Source organism: Mirounga angustirostris, unplaced genomic scaffold (genome assembly GCF_029215605.1).
Source record: "Mirounga angustirostris isolate CCGP_5_RB_7025 unplaced genomic scaffold, mMirAng1.0.hap1 SCAF_1, whole genome shotgun sequence".
NCBI lineage: Eukaryota > Metazoa > Chordata > Mammalia > Carnivora > Phocidae > Mirounga > Mirounga angustirostris.
In genome coordinates this window covers 41,919,868-41,938,571 of record NW_026991709.1, presented here as the reverse complement: position 1 = coordinate 41,938,571, position 18,704 = coordinate 41,919,868, and the positions used below count along the sequence as shown (strand labels likewise).

The following is an 18,704-nucleotide window of genomic DNA, read 5'->3' as shown; positions in this document are numbered from 1 at the left end:
ACAAATATTACCAGTAATTCCACAATCAAGAAATGATCTGTGTGGCACATAATCACTAAGAGGTGTCTTTCTTTTCCTACCCGCACACATACAGACATACACCACCCAAAAACATACATAAATGTGATTGAATGTCTTTCTTTATATACATATTTATGCCTTTGTTTTTTAAACAAAAAAGAATTAAAGTTTTTCCTTAAGAATATATTTCTTTCCTTGTCAATGAATATATGAAGTGCTTAGAATAGTACCTGACCTATAGTAGAGTGTTAGCTATGTGTGTTATATAATGCTATAAGCATTAGCCATTACTACTTTCATCAATTATATTATCATTTTGAATGGTTATAGCGTAACTTAATTTACCAACTCCTAATGAAGAGACAAATTATTTTCAATTTTTCATTCTAAGAAATACAACTATTGAATTAGATTTTTAGAATAAATTCCTAGAACTACTGGATCAACAGTTAACTATACACCACTCTTCAGAAAAGCTAAAGTCAATTTACACTCCAGGCAAAGGGTTAGGAGAGTGACATTTCCCCGTATCTTTTTCAATGCCTGTATATCATCGTCAGTCTTTTACATGTCTGCCAAATTAATAAATACGTATTTTTACCTCAGTGTTAGTTTAATTCAATTTAATTTTTTTATTGCTAGTGAAGACGAACTATTAAGTAACCTTATTACCACTTTTATTTTTTTCTTTAGGGAACTATCCATGGTAACTCAAAACCTTTTTTTTCTATTAGATTCTCATTATTTTCATAGGAATTTTTAGGGGTTCTTTTTTTGTTTTATGTGTCTCAAATATTTTTCATTAGGGTTTGTTCTTTGCCTTTAACTTTGTAAAACAGATGTTTAAAAATTGAATATAGTAAGATTGATCTGTTTTTCACTTCATGATTTGTGGCTTGACTGTCCTGCTTTGAAAGTTCTCCTCCAAGTATATACAAATGTTCAACTATATTATGTACTAGTACTTTTAAGTCTTCTTTTTTTACACATTAAGTCTTCTAGAGTTGAATTTGGTAGACACTGTTCATTAATTTTACTTTTTTCCAAATAATTGTCCATTATTCTAACTCCTTTTTCTCTCAGATTTGAAATGTCACCTTTATCTGGGGCGCCTGGGTGGCTCAGTCGTTAAGCGTCTGCCTTCGGCTCAGATCATGATCCCAGGGTCCTGGAATCGAGCCCCACATCGGACTCCCTGCTCTGCGGGAAGCCTGCTTCTCCCTCTCCCGCTCCCCCTGCTTATGTTCCCTCTCTCTGTCAAATAAATAAATAAATCTTTAAAAAAAAAAAAAAGAAATGTCACCTTTATCTTATACTAAATCCTCATGCATAATTAAGTTTGTTACTATCTGTTCCATTGATTGGTCTGTCTATTCTGGAAACAATACCTCATCATTTTTTTTAATTGTGGTAAAATCAAAGGAATGTAGGGTGTTTCTCTAAAATGCAAACATTTTAAAAGAGAAGTTTTATGTGAAGAAAGGAAAATTTGCTTGGTAAAAGGGACTTTAGGTAATTTGTTTTCATTTATTTCATTTCTTTATTGATCATATTCTTAAAATTAACATAGTTTAAAAGCACAATAACTATACTTTCTGTATGCCACTAATTAGTTCAGGGACTTTGAATATGAGGTATACTATGCTATACACCATTATTGTTCATATCTTTATATCATGAAAAATACAATGTTGGTAGAAGCACTAAGGCCTTCTAAGTAACTTATAACCCTGGTACTGTAAAATAATCAGTCATCATTTACAAGATGAGCTTTATTACAAATATAGAGAAAATGCATGTTTCAAAGTGAAAAGTCAAACCTGATTTCCTTCCTATCAGCATTTTTTTAAAGAACATACAACAAAACTTGGCAACCACAGTATTTAATAGGATAGAGATAAATCAATAGCTCAAGTTATTAAGACAGCTTTAATATACTTAGAAAAGCATATACTTAAGGTAAATGTAGTAGGGTTAATAAAAAGATTAAATACAATTAACCTTCTGTTATCTAAGCAACTTAAGACAAACTATCTCATATTACCAATTACTCTGCAAAATAAAACAATACCAAAACTATCCAATCATCTTCTTACCTGTGGAGCTGCCTCCCTCCTCAGCAGCAGCCCCAAGGAAGAAACAATCATCCACCTTTCCAGATGAGCACCTGTGTGGAAGGAGGCAGTGACAGGGGAAGAGGAATGGAGAATATACAGATGGGGCCACCAAACCAGCTGCCACATTAAGCTCTAAGTGAATGGAGATTTAGGAAGCTCTGCCTCTAAGGAGGCATGGCTGCTGAGGGTAATTAAAGCAAAGACCAGTGCGAACTCTGGACACCAGTAGAAAATGAAAACGAAGATAGAGATATACAGACACACACACACACACATAGTCCCTTAACTTCTTCGTGATTAAAGTCTAAAAATTAATTTTGGTAAAACTTCTGACAATTAAAATTAAAATAAATTATATTCATATATAGAAGAACTTACTATAGTTTCAAACATTCTGAAGTATCCTGGGAAAATAATTAGGAAATCATTTACATACTCTAAAATGCATCATAAGCATTTAATATTACTTTAAAGGGATAGTAACAGCAACACAGGGAGAATGACAATGTAAGAGTAAATACATTACTATCATATGAAATACTATCATATGAGTAAATACATTACTATCATATGACAAAAAAAGATTTATCAGGATAGTAACTATGACAGTTGCTACATTCAATCTTCATTTTCATTCTCAGTTAATTCAGAAGTCAGCTTTCCTTTTTATATTAGATCAAAAAGCAAACATTAAGAAGAAGAAAAAGCAGCAAGCCTTTAATCCATTTCTCCCATTTAATTTCTTTTAGAAATAATCTCTGGTGAACACTTCTTCCTACCTCCTTTCTCAACTTCCAACTTTATAACTTAAGTTATAAAAATTACATTTGCCACCATCCATACCTCAAGGATGACAGATGCTATTGGCTGGAAAGGATTAACAATTATTGGTTCAGGGTCCAACTCAGCTAGGCTGCTGGTTCCATTCAGTTCCGCCTGCGCTCGTTCTCCTTGTTCTCTATTGTTTGAGAGAAAAATTTGGAATTCCTTATGAGAAAATATGCTGACCCATGTTTAAGAATACTTGTAATAGGTTTAAGGCTATTAAAGTAAGTTAAACACCTGAACATGGCTTTGAATTATGCAGAGACTTTCAGAAATCCTAATGCAGATAATAGGCCTCTAAGCCCCATGTAAAGATTAATCATTTGAACTTTTTATTTGAAGTATAGTTGAAACACAATATTACATTAGTTTCAGGAGTACAACATAGTGATCTGACAAGTCTATACATTATGCTATGCTCACGAGTGTAGCCACTGTCACCATACAACACTATCACAATATTCTCTGGGCTATACTTTTCATCCCATGACTTATTCATTCCACAACTGGAAGTATATACCTCCCACTTCCCTTCACCCATTTTGCCTGTCCACCTCTCCTTCCCCCTGCAACCATCAGTTTGTTCTCATGCTTATGGGTCTGTTTCTGCTTTGTTTTTCATTTGTTCTTTTTTAAATTACACATATAACTGAAATCATATGGTATTTGTCTTTCTCAGTCTGACTTATTTCACTTAGCATAATACCCTCTAGGTCCATTCATGCTGTTGCAAATGCAAGCTCTCATTATGTTTTATGGCTGAGTAATATTCCATAGTTGATCATTTGAATTAAAAAAAAAAAAGAGGGGCGCCTGGGTGGCTCAGTCATTAAGTGTCTGCCTTCGGCTCAGGTCATGATCCCAGGGTCCTGGGATCAAGCCCCGCATCGGGCTCCCTGCTCTGCAGGAAGCCTACTTCTCCCTCTCCCACTCCCCCTGCTTGTGTTCCCTCTCTTGCTGTTTCTCTCTGTCAAAAAATAAATAAAATCTTTAAAAAAAGAAAAAAAGAAAAAAAAGAAATGCTAACAAAAATAGCATTCCCTATGACTGACTTCTTAATGTCAGTGGTGCTTGTTAATTAATTTTCTATGTCCCAAAGGTTTATATTCATCAATTTCTTAATTACCCTCCCAAACAAATGCCGTCCTCCTCATTGAAGTTAACAAATAAGTAAGTCCTCTAGTTAACACCCTTCTTCAGGGCTGTGTCAAGCTGTATGTCACAAATGAGCTGGATAACAGTCATTGCTGTGTAAAAGTAGAGAAATTATAAAACTAAGTTGACCAATATCATTCAGATTAAATAAATATTTTCACATTAGTTACTACTGAAACACTTACTATCACTGTTATTTATAGCTTACATTGCCCCAGGCATGAAGAATAATAAGTTACTTTTTAAAACAAGTAGCCGAAGACAAAAAAGTATTGTAGATCTGCAACTACGCTGTAAGTATGGTAATATGAATGCTCATTACTATGACATTTATTATGTTCTATTATGGAAAGATATATCCATTCATTCTGAACACAGGAAGCCTAGAGTTAGATTTATTACCTCTGTGACCTTGGACTTCTGCCTGGATATTTAAGCTTCAGCTTTCCCATAAATGGGGATAAAAATATCTACCTCATAGGGTTGTGTAGACAAAGCACTCTGTATGTAAAAACACTGTGTCAATGAACATACCTACAAGACAGTAATTGCTCTTAATGTTATTCATTTATCACTAAGCAATTTCAGGTAATCTAGTACTGACATAATATTTTCAGGTTATCAACAACAGCATGTTTTACTGTTTTTCAAAAATATCTGAACCTACTCAGTTGGATTTAATTAGTTTTTCTTTCTTTTTTTAATAACTTGTCTCTAAACTTGTCTCAATTCACTTTTAATTACAGAGTCTCTTTGCTCAACAGGAGAGGGCTCAGACCACAAGTGACATGGCTAGGAGAAAGGAGGAAAGGGGAATGGATAATAGAAAAGCCTGCCATAACATGATCTAGAATATCTTTATGGAAAAGGTAAAATTTGAAAAAAAAATGACTAACATTAGACTTCTTTTATCCAACTCAATTTTTCTGGTTATTTTTGTTTGCTTTCTTAGTGGAGGAAAAGCAAAAGAGTCTTCAGAAAATAAAAGGTATACTCCCATGAATTACTGGTTGTACTGAGCTTTATAACATGGAAATATGATACACTAGGATAGAGAAAACCAAAGATTCTCACATTTACTAAAATCTCACACTGGTATCAAGAAAGACCTAGATGAATAATCTGCTCATATTACTGAGCACTGGGGGATGGAGAGTTATCTCTAGAAATATTTCTTTAAGTCCCATCTCTGAATTAAATGAAAGATACCAGTAATCAGAGGATTTCCTCAACAGTGTAAGGAAGCATCTCACAAAGGCATCACCAAGGGTAATTAGTGGGTTCTTGCCTACCAGACTACAACTATGTTAAAAGCACATTGGAGGCCAATATTACTTAGATACACAGAAGACAACTTTGTATCTTACAGGAACTCACTTAAAAATCTTTTCATTTTAGGGGCCTGGGTAGCCCAGTCAGTTAAGTGTCTGACCCTTGATTTCAGCTCAGGTCGTAATCTCAGGGTTGTGAGATCCAGCCCCACATTGGGCTCTTTGCTGGGTGTGGAGTGTGCTTAAGATTCTCTCTCCCCTGCCCTCTGCCCCTCCCTACCCCCACCTCTAAAAAAAAAAAAAAATATATATATATATATATATATATATACACACACACAAACACACATATATATATTTTTATATATATTATATAAACAAATAAATCTTTTCATTTCTCCCCTCCCCTACCACATAACAATTCAGTGGAGAAAGAAAGCTGAATCATGGTATTAAGTACTAAACTCAACTTCTAATCAAATCTGTGTACTTTCTTGCACATTAAGATTATTATGATTCTGTGGAAGAATTTATATAATCTCTTTTTTTAATTCAGTTTGCTAAATTCCATTTAAATGTTTGCTTTCAAACACCATATTTTTAAAATAATTTTAAAAACATATTTTAAAACACTGAGATACTGAAGTTTAATCTACTTTCTGACAAAGATCAGAGTTTGCATCAGTTGACAGATCCACTAACAGCTTACCTTCTATCTTTGCTTAGACTAAAAAGAAGGGGTTCTCAATCTATTGAAATATTGAGCCCAATATTCTTTGTGTGGGAGACGGTCCTGTGTATCACAAGATATTGAGCAGCATCCCTGGCCTCTACCCACTAGATGCCAGTAGCTCTCCAGCTACCCCCATGTGACTAGTAAAAATATCTCTAAACATGGCCAAATGTCCTGAGAAGCAAAATCACCCCATGGATTGAGAACCACTATCCCAATGTTACCCATAAGACGAGATAAAAATCTTCGAATTCTGGGAAATAATAAATAACTAAGGAAAATATTTAATTGTTATAACACCACTAGGAAAATTAGAACCCTATCACCCAAACTTGTATATAGAAAAATCCAGAGAAATAAAAACCTTACCTACCGTCTTCATACAGCAAGAGGAAACTGAATAGACAAAACTATAAAGTTATTCATAAAGCTGTGGTGTTCTTGACTTTGCAAGTGCTGTGGTACAAATAAATCTACTTGCCTCTCTTCTCGTAATTTTCTCACTCGTTCAGCCCTTTCTCGTTTCTCTTGTTCTTCAAGAGCACGCTGTTCTGTTGTGTCCCTTTGGATGCGTTCATTTAAGGCATCAAAGTCTTTTGCAATGATATGTAGCAGCCAATAAAGGCCTTTTTTAATGGACTTGTCAATTTTCTTTCCATATCCCAAGACTGCTGAACAAGGTTCCTGAAAACAGCAATTTATTTGACTTAAAGATTAAAATTAAAAGTTCTCCACAAAGATCTGTACATAAACCATTAAGTATAATTACTGGCAAATTATCATTATATGATACGAGATATGAAGCATCTGCTTATTTAACTTACAAAAGACAACTTTGCAATGATCACTAAACTAACATTAGTACATATAAGTCGAAATATTTTATGGATTATATCTGTAAGCTATGAGACACATTATGACATAAGTCGACAGTGCCAATTATAATTTTAAACAAACCCAATGGAAGACAAAATTATATTGCCACAAGAAAAATACCCCTAGTTATTAAAAACAGCAGAAAGTTTTAACTCCTTATATACCAGGGAATTTATAGCAGTAAACATCTTTTAAGATTGACAGCCTAATGGTTATCTTCTGAAACCAGAATGAACAACTAAATTGTTTGTCCACCTTTCTTAAGATTGTAGGATAACTCTCCTGATACAATTTTTCAAAACTCATTATAACCTCCCCTATCACTAAATGTTGTATGTATACTTTACCATTCTACAAAATTTATAGTATGACATGTTTGTATAACTTACAGGTCCTAACAGCAATATCTTAAACAAAAGCAAATCTAAAGCCTTTGAAATGATGAAAGTTTATGGAAGTAACAACTAACCAGAAAACATATGTTACAGTATTAAATAATATCAATAGAAGAGTGAGAATGTGAATTCTTGGGTAAAAAAAATTATTTAAGACACTAATAAATTATTTTGTTAGGTGTCTACCACTTAATTGCCTATCACCTCTATAAAAACTAAGTGATGCTGAACATATCTCATAGGGCAAAAAAACACCAAAAACCTACTATTTGACATAGGCACTTGTGCTCATTGACCAATTTTTCCAGAGACAGGCATTCAATCACATCAGCTTCTCCTAAAGCCCCTTCCTTGTCTTGTTTATTTGCCAACCTAGAGAGATATAAATGAAGTAGTTTTATAGCAAATACATAATCATAAAGCCACTCAAAAATATTTTGATCATGTTCTTATTCCAAAGATTTAATTAAGCATACTGATTACAGAACACACTGGTTCAAAAGAGTATTGTAGTATTGGGGTGCCTGGATGGCTCAGTCAGTTAAGTGTCTGCCTTCAGCTCAGGTCATGATCCGGGATTCCTGGAATTGAGCCCTGCGTCAGGCTCCCTACTCAGCGGAGAGTCTGCTTCCCCCTCTTCCTCTGCCCCTTTCCCCGCTCATGCTCTCTCTCTCAAATAAATAAGATCTTATTTAAAAAAGAATTGTAGTATCTATTTTATCATTTTTTCTTGATTACTGCTAAAATAAGTTTGTGAGAATTGGCCTATAAAAAGCAAAAATCAACTGAACAGAAGAGTCAAGAAAACAAGCAATAGGGCAATAGGCCAACAACAAAAAATGCTACAAAGAAAAAAAGAAACGGACTTCCACTGCCCTCAGCCATCAATTCCAACTTTCACATTATGTCCTTATCTTCTTAAAATACAAACTGTACCATGTTTTAAACACCCAGATGGTCATACTGAGCCTGTAATATTTGAGCTCATCTGTATTTTCAGTGTGTGAATGTGTCCACATAAATGTGCAACTTACTGGAAAGGCAGGGTCACTTTTAATTTACTTGGCATAGCATTGGGCATAAAAACCATGCTGATCATTTAGAAACAAACTGGGAAAAAACAAAATAAGTTATTAAAAAAATAGGAATTGGGGCGCCTGGGTGGCTCAGTCGTTAAGCATCTGCCTTCGGCTCAGGTCATGATCCCAGGGTCCTGGGATCGAGCCCCGCATCAGGCTCCCTGCTCGGCAGGAAGCCCGCTTCTCCCTCTTCCACTCCCCCTGCTTGTGTTCCTGCTCTCGTTATCTCTCTCTGTCAAATAAATAAATAAAATCTTTAAAAATAAATAAATAAAAAATAAAAAATAGGAATTACTACAAAAATTACTACAAGTTACTGTTTGCCTATCAGATGGCAGAGATCAAAAGTTTAATAAAACACTGTCTTGGTCAGGGTTTGCCAGACATTTCAGAGGCAAATATATATTATTTGTGGAATAATATATATGTGGAATAATAAATCTAATGAAACCTTATCACCTACCTTTAAAAATTATCATTATGTCATTCTTGCTCATCTACATATCCTCTACTTTCCCTGCCCAGTTATGTTACTTCACCCAAAAATTAAAAAACTAAAAAAACATTACCATAAGACCACTATCACACCTAAAAAAACTAACATTCCTCAATCTTTTTTGTTATGTCCAAATTCAGATCCAAACAAGATACACATTACAATGTATTCATTTAAATCTTTTTGCTACTGTCCCTAGTCCCAACACTTACACCCCTGCAATACCACCACCACCACCTCGTTTCCTTCCATGATATTTATTTGAAAACAAAAGAAGTCCCATTTCTATAGAATTTTATAGAATTTCCTGTGTTTAGGATTCGACTATCTTCCTTATAAGGTCATTTTAACATGCATACCCAGTATTTCCTATACCTATAGTTAGATGCACATCTGTAGATGTGACATCTGCAGTTAGATTGTACAGGCGGGATGAGTTTCAAGTTGCAATCTTGACAAGCATATTTCACAGATGGCACTGATCCTGAGAAGGCATAGAATATCTAGTTATAGAACATTTAGTGATTTTAAAATGGATCAGTGGATTTGGCTGGAGTCAGCTTGATTCATCCAAAATAAAGTTCCCCACTAACCTTTCTTTCATTGAATGATTTTAACAGCCATTAATGACCTTTGCTTAATTTCATTATTTTATAAGAGCTTATAAAATCATGATTTTTCTAGTTCTATGAATTAGAACTAGAATTTACTCTGAATTTCTGAATTTACTAGCTGGATTTTGCTTTTAAAAAAAGTAAGCTTTCATCAACTACTTGGTAATTTACTTAAATAAAATTCAGATGAAAGTCAACATAAATGTTTGATTTTTGCCTTCATTTCTTACTTTTCATAAGAATGGACTGGTGCCCTATCAACCTCCAAATTGCTTTCTTTGGTTTGTGGGGGATATTATGAACTCATGGATTTTAAAAATGTGTTTGATGTGTTTCAATTTATTATAGTCATTGTTATTTTTGAGGCTCAAAGTTACCCATTTTTGGTCAGTGGGAATCCCCGTTGAACTAGCTCCTGTGTTCTTTTGGTACAACTCAAATAGGCTTTGATAGCTTCTTTGATTTCTCATTTAAAACAACAACAACAACAACAAAAAAACAATGTCCCAGACCTGGAATCATCAATTTCTCTAAGGAGCCCTGATACCTTTCAGTAAGGAAGGAAATGGTACTTTAAAGATCACAACCTGGGGACTATGGGCATTTATTGCTGTTAATGCCATTGCTTCTAGACCCTCTCAGTGAATAAAGCTAGGAAAAATGTCGTTTTGTAAGAAAGAAAAAAAAATCATGAGCTCGTATTGATTTTTCCATTTTAAATCAAATATTACTTATATTTTACTTAGCTTAATTTGTATCTCTTTTTTTCTTATGCTTGAAAACTACAGTTCCTAATATATTAACTATTTCTTTATCCTACAACATATATGAGTTTCAACATAACAATACCAATATTATTACTAAAAATCCTACTAAATGCAGGTCAAAAGATCTCTTTGTGAATATTTTTGTCTCTAATATACATCCCACAAAAGATGCACAGGTCAAAATACTCAGTTTTTAAATTACTTGGAATAATCCTTCTCTGTGTGGCTATCCCACCACCTAGATATCTACCCGGGTTCATTTGTTTCAGGCTTCTTTTGCCTTTTAGAGATAGTTTTATTCTTTTAAGATTTAATTTTTAAAACATTTATATGGTTCCAAATTCAAAACTATAAAAACAAGGTACAATCAGAACTATTTTCCATCTCTGTCCCTTTTCTTCTCTATTCCTTCCATTCTCCTATAGGTAACTATTTTCATTAGTTTTTAGTTCATCCTCCCACTGTTCCTTTTTGAAAATACAAACATGTTTATGGGGGAAATGGTACTTTAAAGCACACAATTGGGGACTATGGAAATTCATTGCTATTGACTGGTGATGGGGAAGGGTATTTGTGTGTGTTTATCTCTACCCTCCATTTCTTCCTCTAGAGCTAGTTAGTATACTATATACACTCTTGTGCACCACCACGCTTTTTTAAAAAATAGTAAATCCTAAAATTACCCTGGAGCAGCATAAAGAAATCTTTTTTATTACTATATTCTTTATTAATAAGCAAAATGATTATTATATGGATGTTTTATTTATTCAGTCAAGCCTACACTGAAGGACTTTTGGGTTGTTTCCAGTGATTTGTTTTCACAAAGAGTGCTGTGAAGAGTAAGTGTGTGAAGCAGTTATTTCTTATTTTGGGAACAGATTCCAGGAACTAGGACTACTAAACCAAAGAATAAATGCAAATGTTATTTTGATAGATATTATAGTAATGTCCCTCCTCTTACCCTCAAATCATAACAACTCAGGCAGCAAAAAAGGAAAGGTAAGGATATTTAGTAGTTTGAGAGAAATTTCATTTCTAATACTTCTTATAAATATTTCACTCTGGTAAAAATTAATTTTGAATTGTTATACTGATATTATAAACAGTATCACAGATTGCTCCACAACTTTAGTTTTTCTACACTGAAACTATGTTAAGTAACTTATTTTAAAATGAAAATAGCAGACAGATACAAGTAAAAAAGAAAAGGGTGTAAGGTTCAAATACAAGCTCTTTTCTGGCTGTTGTAGTTCTGAAATTCGATGATTTCATGAGGTAAACCTTTGGGACTTCCTAAAATAAAAGAGAATTCATTTTAAAGTAAATGGACTAAAAAGTCTTTACACCAAGCTTGTTTCCATTCCTATTTATTCTAAATTCTGTGTATTTAGCAAGTTTTGATACCTAAAGAAAACAAAGTAGCCTCTGTTTAAATACAAATCACGTTTTTTGTGAGTAATGTATTTTATATATAATACAGAACTGGAATTACAGAGACTGTGCCAAATACTCGATGTAGGCAGTTTAACAAGGACTTCCTGTTACCAGCTAGCTCCAATGAAAATGATCTTCCTTTAATCTAAAGAATGGGCGGCTAACAGGCAAAACCGGATTCTCCAGGTGTGAAGTAAGCAATTTGTTCTTCTCATTTGATACTAACAGCAAAAGGACAACTTTATGTCTAACTTATTTGACTTCATTATTCGACTTTCAATTACATTAACTATATGAAACCCATACAGAAATTAGCCTGTGAACCGTAAGACACAGGCTTAAATAATTTGATTGAAACGTTACAGATGATACTGTTTTTCTCTTAAGGGCAGGACTCCAACACCGAAGGTGGAAAGCAACAAAAAGAACAAGACAAAGGTAAATAAACTACTCTTTTTTTTTTCCTACCTTTCAATGCAAGGCACCCATAAACTGAAATGTGTCACATTTAAAAATAACTCAATAAATAAAGTTACTGGTTCGCTCAGATTTGGACCAGGCTATATAAATATAGCAGATTTACACTGCTAATATACTGAATAAGATTTGGGTTTAGAGCTCTTAGAAATAAGCCACTGTAATAAAAATCAACTTTTTTCTTTTAATTTCTTTAAAATATAACTTCTTATTTTGGAAACAGGTGAAAGTCAGATCCTCTAAAAATAAACTTAAAATTCTTTCTTTTGTAGATAGACTATAAATTAGTCACACTGTGCTTGCTTTAGAGAACACTTTTACATTTAACTGTGAAAAGAAGCTTATGCCTAAATTTGACACACATGTATAATTTTTTTTTTAAAGTTAAGGTAATTTTCTATAAGGTCTTGATTTCTTCATTGCTGTTTCTGAAACTCTTTTAAACAGGAAGAAATTAGAAAATAATTTTGTTATAAAAGGACTACAATAAAAATATCAAAATACTTAGTTTTAATGTTTCAATATATTAAAAGTACTTAAATTATAAAATTCAATATAAATATATTTGATTTGATACTTAAAAAAATTAAGTCAGCATTATTTATTTATTTATTTTTAAAGATTTTATTTGACAGAGAGAGACACAGCAAGAGAGGGTACACAAGCAGGGGGAGTGGGAGAGGGAGAAGGCTTCCCGCTGAGCAGGGAGCCCGATGTAGGGCCCAATGTGGGGCTCGATCCCAGGACCCTGGGATCATGACCTGAGCCAGAGGCAGACGCTTAATGACTGAGCCACCCAGGCACCCCAAGTCAGCATTATTTAAATGCAACATATAATATAGGTAGGTCTAATACTTTCAAAAATTAACCAATATAAAGAAGCTTAACCAAAACTTATTTTATTTTTTGGTATTTCTTCAAAGTTACTTTATAATTCCTACAATGTTAGAACTTAATAAGTAACTCATTTTCAATTAAAATAATAATGACTTTTAAAAATGTACTAAGGGTGGACCTGAAAGTTGGCTATGATATACCTACAACATATTATCTCCATGGCTATGTAGTTTTAAATTTAATATAAAAATCATTTCATGTACATACAGCTTAATCAGATAAGTGAGAGTTCAAAATTATACAGTTCTTAAATATTTAAACAAAAATGGTCTTGTTACATTAAGCAAGTTAATTAAACAACTTATTTACAACAAATAAGTAGAATGAAAAAAGCACTGAAAGACTGCATTACAAAAAGTATCAGATAATTTAAGCTTTGAGAGAATATATGCAATTTGCCTATATATATGTGTGTGTGTATATATATATATATATTTAGTTTTCCATATTTAAGTAGCCAAGGAGGTGAATTTTTCAGGAACAGCTGCTTTCACCTTGAACTAGGAAAATATTGCAAGTTGTCTTCAGTCATAAAAGCAAAAGAATACTCCATTTTATGTTGTATAAAAACTGGTTACATTTATTAAAAGATTGTACTTAACAGGAACTATAGAAAGAAGCTTACTTAAAAAAAAAAAAAAAACTATAAATCTGTCAGTATCTATCCCAGGGCATATTTCTTAAAGCATTAGGTAATTTTTATTCATATTTCTGTTTCTGGGATGTCCCCTGTTTGTAATAGGGTGGAGAAACTTTTGAGTCATACAAGGTTTACTTTTCTATTTCCTAGAACAAATTGTCAAAGTTGATTACCGTATTTATAAATTAGTCTTCTAACTTTCTTTTTGCAAATACCATGTTTAAGCTCAAAGATAAGTCAGTTATTAATAGTATAATTCAAAACTGTATAGCAATACAGTAAGCTAAAAAGGCTGAAAGATGATTCATATTTGGATAGAACTTTTCCAACACTAAGAAAAAAAAATTTAAGGTACAGAAAAGATTACATACAATGGTGGTCTCATCAATTTCATGCAGCTAAGCTATTATACTTTATGGCTTCATGAACTCAGTCTCTTCAACTTTCAAATTCTAATATGCTTAGATATCCCACTTTGCCTAATATTCTATTTTATGAAGCTATAAGATTAAGCGGTTAAATTGGAAATAGTTATGCAGGTAGTTACGAGCATGCAACTACTAGAAAATGCAATTTATATATAACATGTAAGTGCACCTGAGTACCTACATCAAGTCACTTTTTGGAGAGACTAACAAGGATTTAAGGAACATTCTGAATTAGTTAACTCTGTAAAGATAATCACCTATGACTTTCAGTCAAGATATACAGATATTCCTCCCTCTTATACAAACATACAGAAGTGTTTGATATAATCTTAAGAAAAAAAGACAAAATTTAAAACTGCATCATTATATTTGAAGTAAGAAAGATAACGTTTACAAGGGCGAGAGTCAAATATGTTGGTTTCCAAAATCAGTGACAGTAAAATTTACCTTCCCAAGAGCACTTTGCAAAGGCACACTGTGTTACAATATCAATTTGAAATGTCCTATTCCTTAACAATTTTTTCAAACTATGATGCTTGAGAAAAAGGCTTTTGATGGCATTGATCATTTATTTCTAGTTAAAAAAAAAAAGATCTATCCAGCCATAAAAATGTTAGAGGAGGTTGTTTTCAGGATTTCTTCTAAACCATGCAACCAAGGACAAAGTTGGGGACATTGTAGTTGAGAACTGTGAAATTTAAACATTACCAAAAGCTACTTAGCCATATAGAAGCATTAAATAGGACTTAATTATCATGAATAAAAAAAATCAGAATTGGTTTTGTTTTGGTTCCCCCTTCCATTTCTCATCTGAGCCTCTAATACTGTCACTGCTTTTTTTCCCACATATTATCAAGAACACAAGTCAGTTTTGTTTTTGTTTTTTTAAGTGCAAAAACAGGATAGCTATGTCTCACATAGTATAGACATTGTAGCTGTAAGAATTAATACTAACAGGTTAGTAGAAAACAGAAATCAGTGTACATATATAGAAATGAGGTATAGCTCACTTCTATCTATCTTATTTCAGCCTATTACTACAAGCCAAAACAAAATATAAGAATCCTCATCTCTACATGGTACCAAGGATAGGATTCAAAATTTCTTAGAGTCTTTCTGTAACATAGGTGTATGAGATCAGAACCAATTCTTTTTCCTCTTCTAAACTGTAAAGTGCTTAATTTGGTCTAATTATATTAAAGGTTATAATAAAGCTGCAAACAACATAATTATTTTAGCACCAATATGCTATATTACTTCCTGCAAGAACATTTTTTAGTATTTATAGTAATTTATACTAATTTAATAGTATTTATACAAATAACACAATATTTGATACAGATCAACTTCATTTGTAGTAGATTTCACTAGGATAATCTACCTCTATTCACTATAGAATGGGGAAAAAAGAACAGATCTGCAATCAGGTAAGCTTATATCTGACTGTAGGCTCTGCTACTTTTTAGTAGTGTGGCCTCTGGCAAGTCACTTTACCTTTCAGACACTAAGAAAGAGGAATAGCTAAGAAAGTCAACATCCATATAAGAGGAATTCCAAAGAAAAGAATACAAAGAAAATGGAAGAGATGATGTTTTTAAAAAATTAGGACCCTCCCCCCAAAATCCTAAATACATGAATTTCTAGCTTGAAAAGAGCCACTAAATTTCCAGCAAATTAATGCAAAAAGATGTACCCCAGGTCATGTTATTATGAAATTTCTGAACACCAGGAATAAAAAGAAAAGGCCAAGGCTTTCATGAAAGGAAGAAAGAAAATAAAAGACCCTATATAAAATACCAGGAATTTGACAGCAGATTTCTTAAGGGCAACAAAGGATGTTAGATAAAAATGCAGCAAGGTTTTCAAAATTCTATGGAACTATAATTTCCAAATAAGAATTATATCTGCAGAAAATATATCATTCAGGTGTTAAGAATAAAAACACCTTCAGAAATACAAGTTATCACTATATTTATGTTCTGAAAAAAAAAAAAAAAAAACTATGGGTATGCCCCAAAAATCAAGGGGATAAACCAAGAAAAGGAATGAGGAACTAGAAATCAGGAAAAGATAATACACAAGAGAGGAAAAAAATATCTAAACACAACTGCTGTGTGGTAAATCAGGTCATATTAGAGGGTTCCAGGAAAGAAGCCTCAAAAGATAACAATAATAAAAGGAAATAAAAGAAAAAGAATACCTACTATATTTAAATATATTGAGAGGATACTTTCAGTTCAATTGAAGAGTTTTAGATTGAATTAGTAATGCACATGCACAAAATGAGGCAATTGAAAAACTTAGGTAATTAGTATCTTCAAGAGAAATTTTAGGGCGCCTGGGTGGCTCAGATGGTTAAGCGTCTGCCTTCGGCTCAGGTCATGATCCCAGGGTCCTGGGATCGAGTCCCACATCGGGCTCCCTGCTCCTTGGGAGCCTGCTTCTCCCTCTGCCTCTCTCTCTCTCTCTCTGTCTCTCATGAATAAATAAATAAAATCTTTAAAAAAAAAAAAAAAGAAAGAAAAAGAGAAATTTTAGGGCGCCTGGGTGGCTCAGATGGTTGAGCTTCTGCCTTCGGCTCAGGTCATGAACCCAGGATCCTGGTATCGAGCCCCACATTGGGCTCTCTGCTCGGCGGGAGCCTGCTTCTCCTGCCTCTCTCTCTCTCTCTCTCTATCTCTTATGAATAAATAAAATCTTTAAAAAAAAAAAGAGAAATTTTAAAAGTTACATGTTCTTGATCTGTGTGGTGGTTAGATGGACGTGTGAAAAATCATCAAACCATACATTTTTATTTGGGGCATTTTCTGTATATGTGCAAATATTTCAATGAAAAGATTTCTTAAAGTGAAAATACACATTTCCTAGCTCTATCCACTGAAAAGGCCTAGAAATAATGAAAAAAATTATCTGAGAAAGGAAACATGACCACAGTACCCCTTATGTGACTCTGGCCTACATAATATTTGAACTAGGAAAATGTGTAGTTATAATAATATAAACACAGAATAGTGACTAACCAAAAATTATGATATAACTATATTGAGAGGGAAAAATTGAGGGAAGGCTCGGGGTTTAAGAGAAAGTTAAATCCACATCTTTCATAGCAGAGATTCAATATAATATTTAAAACTGAAAAAGCAGAAACACCTACATAGGCAAATTACTTAGAAACAGAGTTTAAGAGCAACATACAGCTAAGGAGTTGAAAATTACTGCGTTTGGGAATGGGGAACTGGAAATGAGGTGTGTTGGGGCAGGCAGATATCAGCAGTTTTATCTTTACAAACCTTGAAGTGATTTGACTTCTTAAACTGCCTATATGTGTTAATTTGAGTAAAATAAAAATCATATTTAAAAAGCCAATTTAAAAAAAGGAAAAAGTTTATGGCTATATCAAAAACAACATGACATCTTAAACACTTTGGGGAGGAATTTATTTTCAGCATCAATAAGGTAATGCCAGAGAGAGCATATAGATAAGGAAGTAATATATAATACTAAGCCAAACAAAGAGTAGGGAGCTATTCAAGATAATCATTAAGCTAACTGACTTTGGCATCAACCTCCCTCTACACTGGAAAGATGGTTAGTTTTTATCAGAGGTATATAGTAAATTACGGTTGGTAATTCTGCTTTCACAAAGTTGCCACCTAAGAAAAAGTTTCTACAATCACTTCCCAATATTTTTGAGTGTTTTTAAATATCGATACCAACATAATCAAAAGATTTTTTAAATTTTTATTTATTTATTTATTTATTCATGAGAAACAGGGGGAGAGAGATGCAGAGGGAGAGGGAAAAGCAGGCTCCACATGGAGCAGGAAGCCCAACGTGGGACTCGATTCCAGGACCCTGGGATCATGACCCAAGCTGAAGGCAGACACTTAACGACTGAGCCACCCAGGCGCCCCATAATCATAAGATATTTAATAAAATACCGAATAAAAAAGAGCATATAGATGATCCCAGCTTTATGTAATACATATATTCCAGGAAATTTACGTTATATATCTTACACTGGGAAAAGCACTGGTCTAGCAGTCAGGAAATCTGGCATTATTTAACCGGTACTACCACTAACAAGCTCTGGGTAAGACATTTAACTTTTCTGATTTTCAATTTCCCCATAGGAAAAATGCAGAAATTGATTAGTTAACTTATAGGGATTAATCTTTTGGATTAATGCCAAATAAGTCTAATCCCGCTTATATATACAGACTTACACATTTCAGAAAACAGTTGTAGATATCGCCTACATCTCTTTTGCAGGACAAGTATTTCCATTCCTTTCAGTGATTCTCTCTGTACTATGGTCTTCCAATCTCATCCTTCCATGACAGTTGAGAAATTCCCAATTTATGAATTTTTATCTCAAAACATCACAATTTAACACAGTCCTTCTTCCATTTGCTTTGACTAGCCTAGAGTCATCTAGCCTAGAGTCATTTGCGTAGTCAGTCTAGACATGACACTATT

General features: G+C 33.4%; 1 protein-coding gene across 1 annotated transcript in view; it reads right to left on the bottom strand.

Annotated features, from left to right (window-relative positions):
* Positions 1-18,704, bottom strand: part of ARL13B (ADP ribosylation factor like GTPase 13B) — a 66,768-nt gene that overhangs the window by 12,701 nt on the left and 35,363 nt on the right. Inside the window, exons 4-6 of the mRNA XM_045902698.3 lie at positions 7,660-7,765; positions 6,604-6,806; positions 2,982-3,096 (exon numbers count right to left, since the gene is read on the bottom strand). Coding sequence (XP_045758654.1) covers positions 2,982-3,096; positions 6,604-6,806; positions 7,660-7,765 — 424 coding nt within the window. The remainder of the gene's footprint in view (positions 1-2,981; positions 3,097-6,603; positions 6,807-7,659; positions 7,766-18,704) is intronic.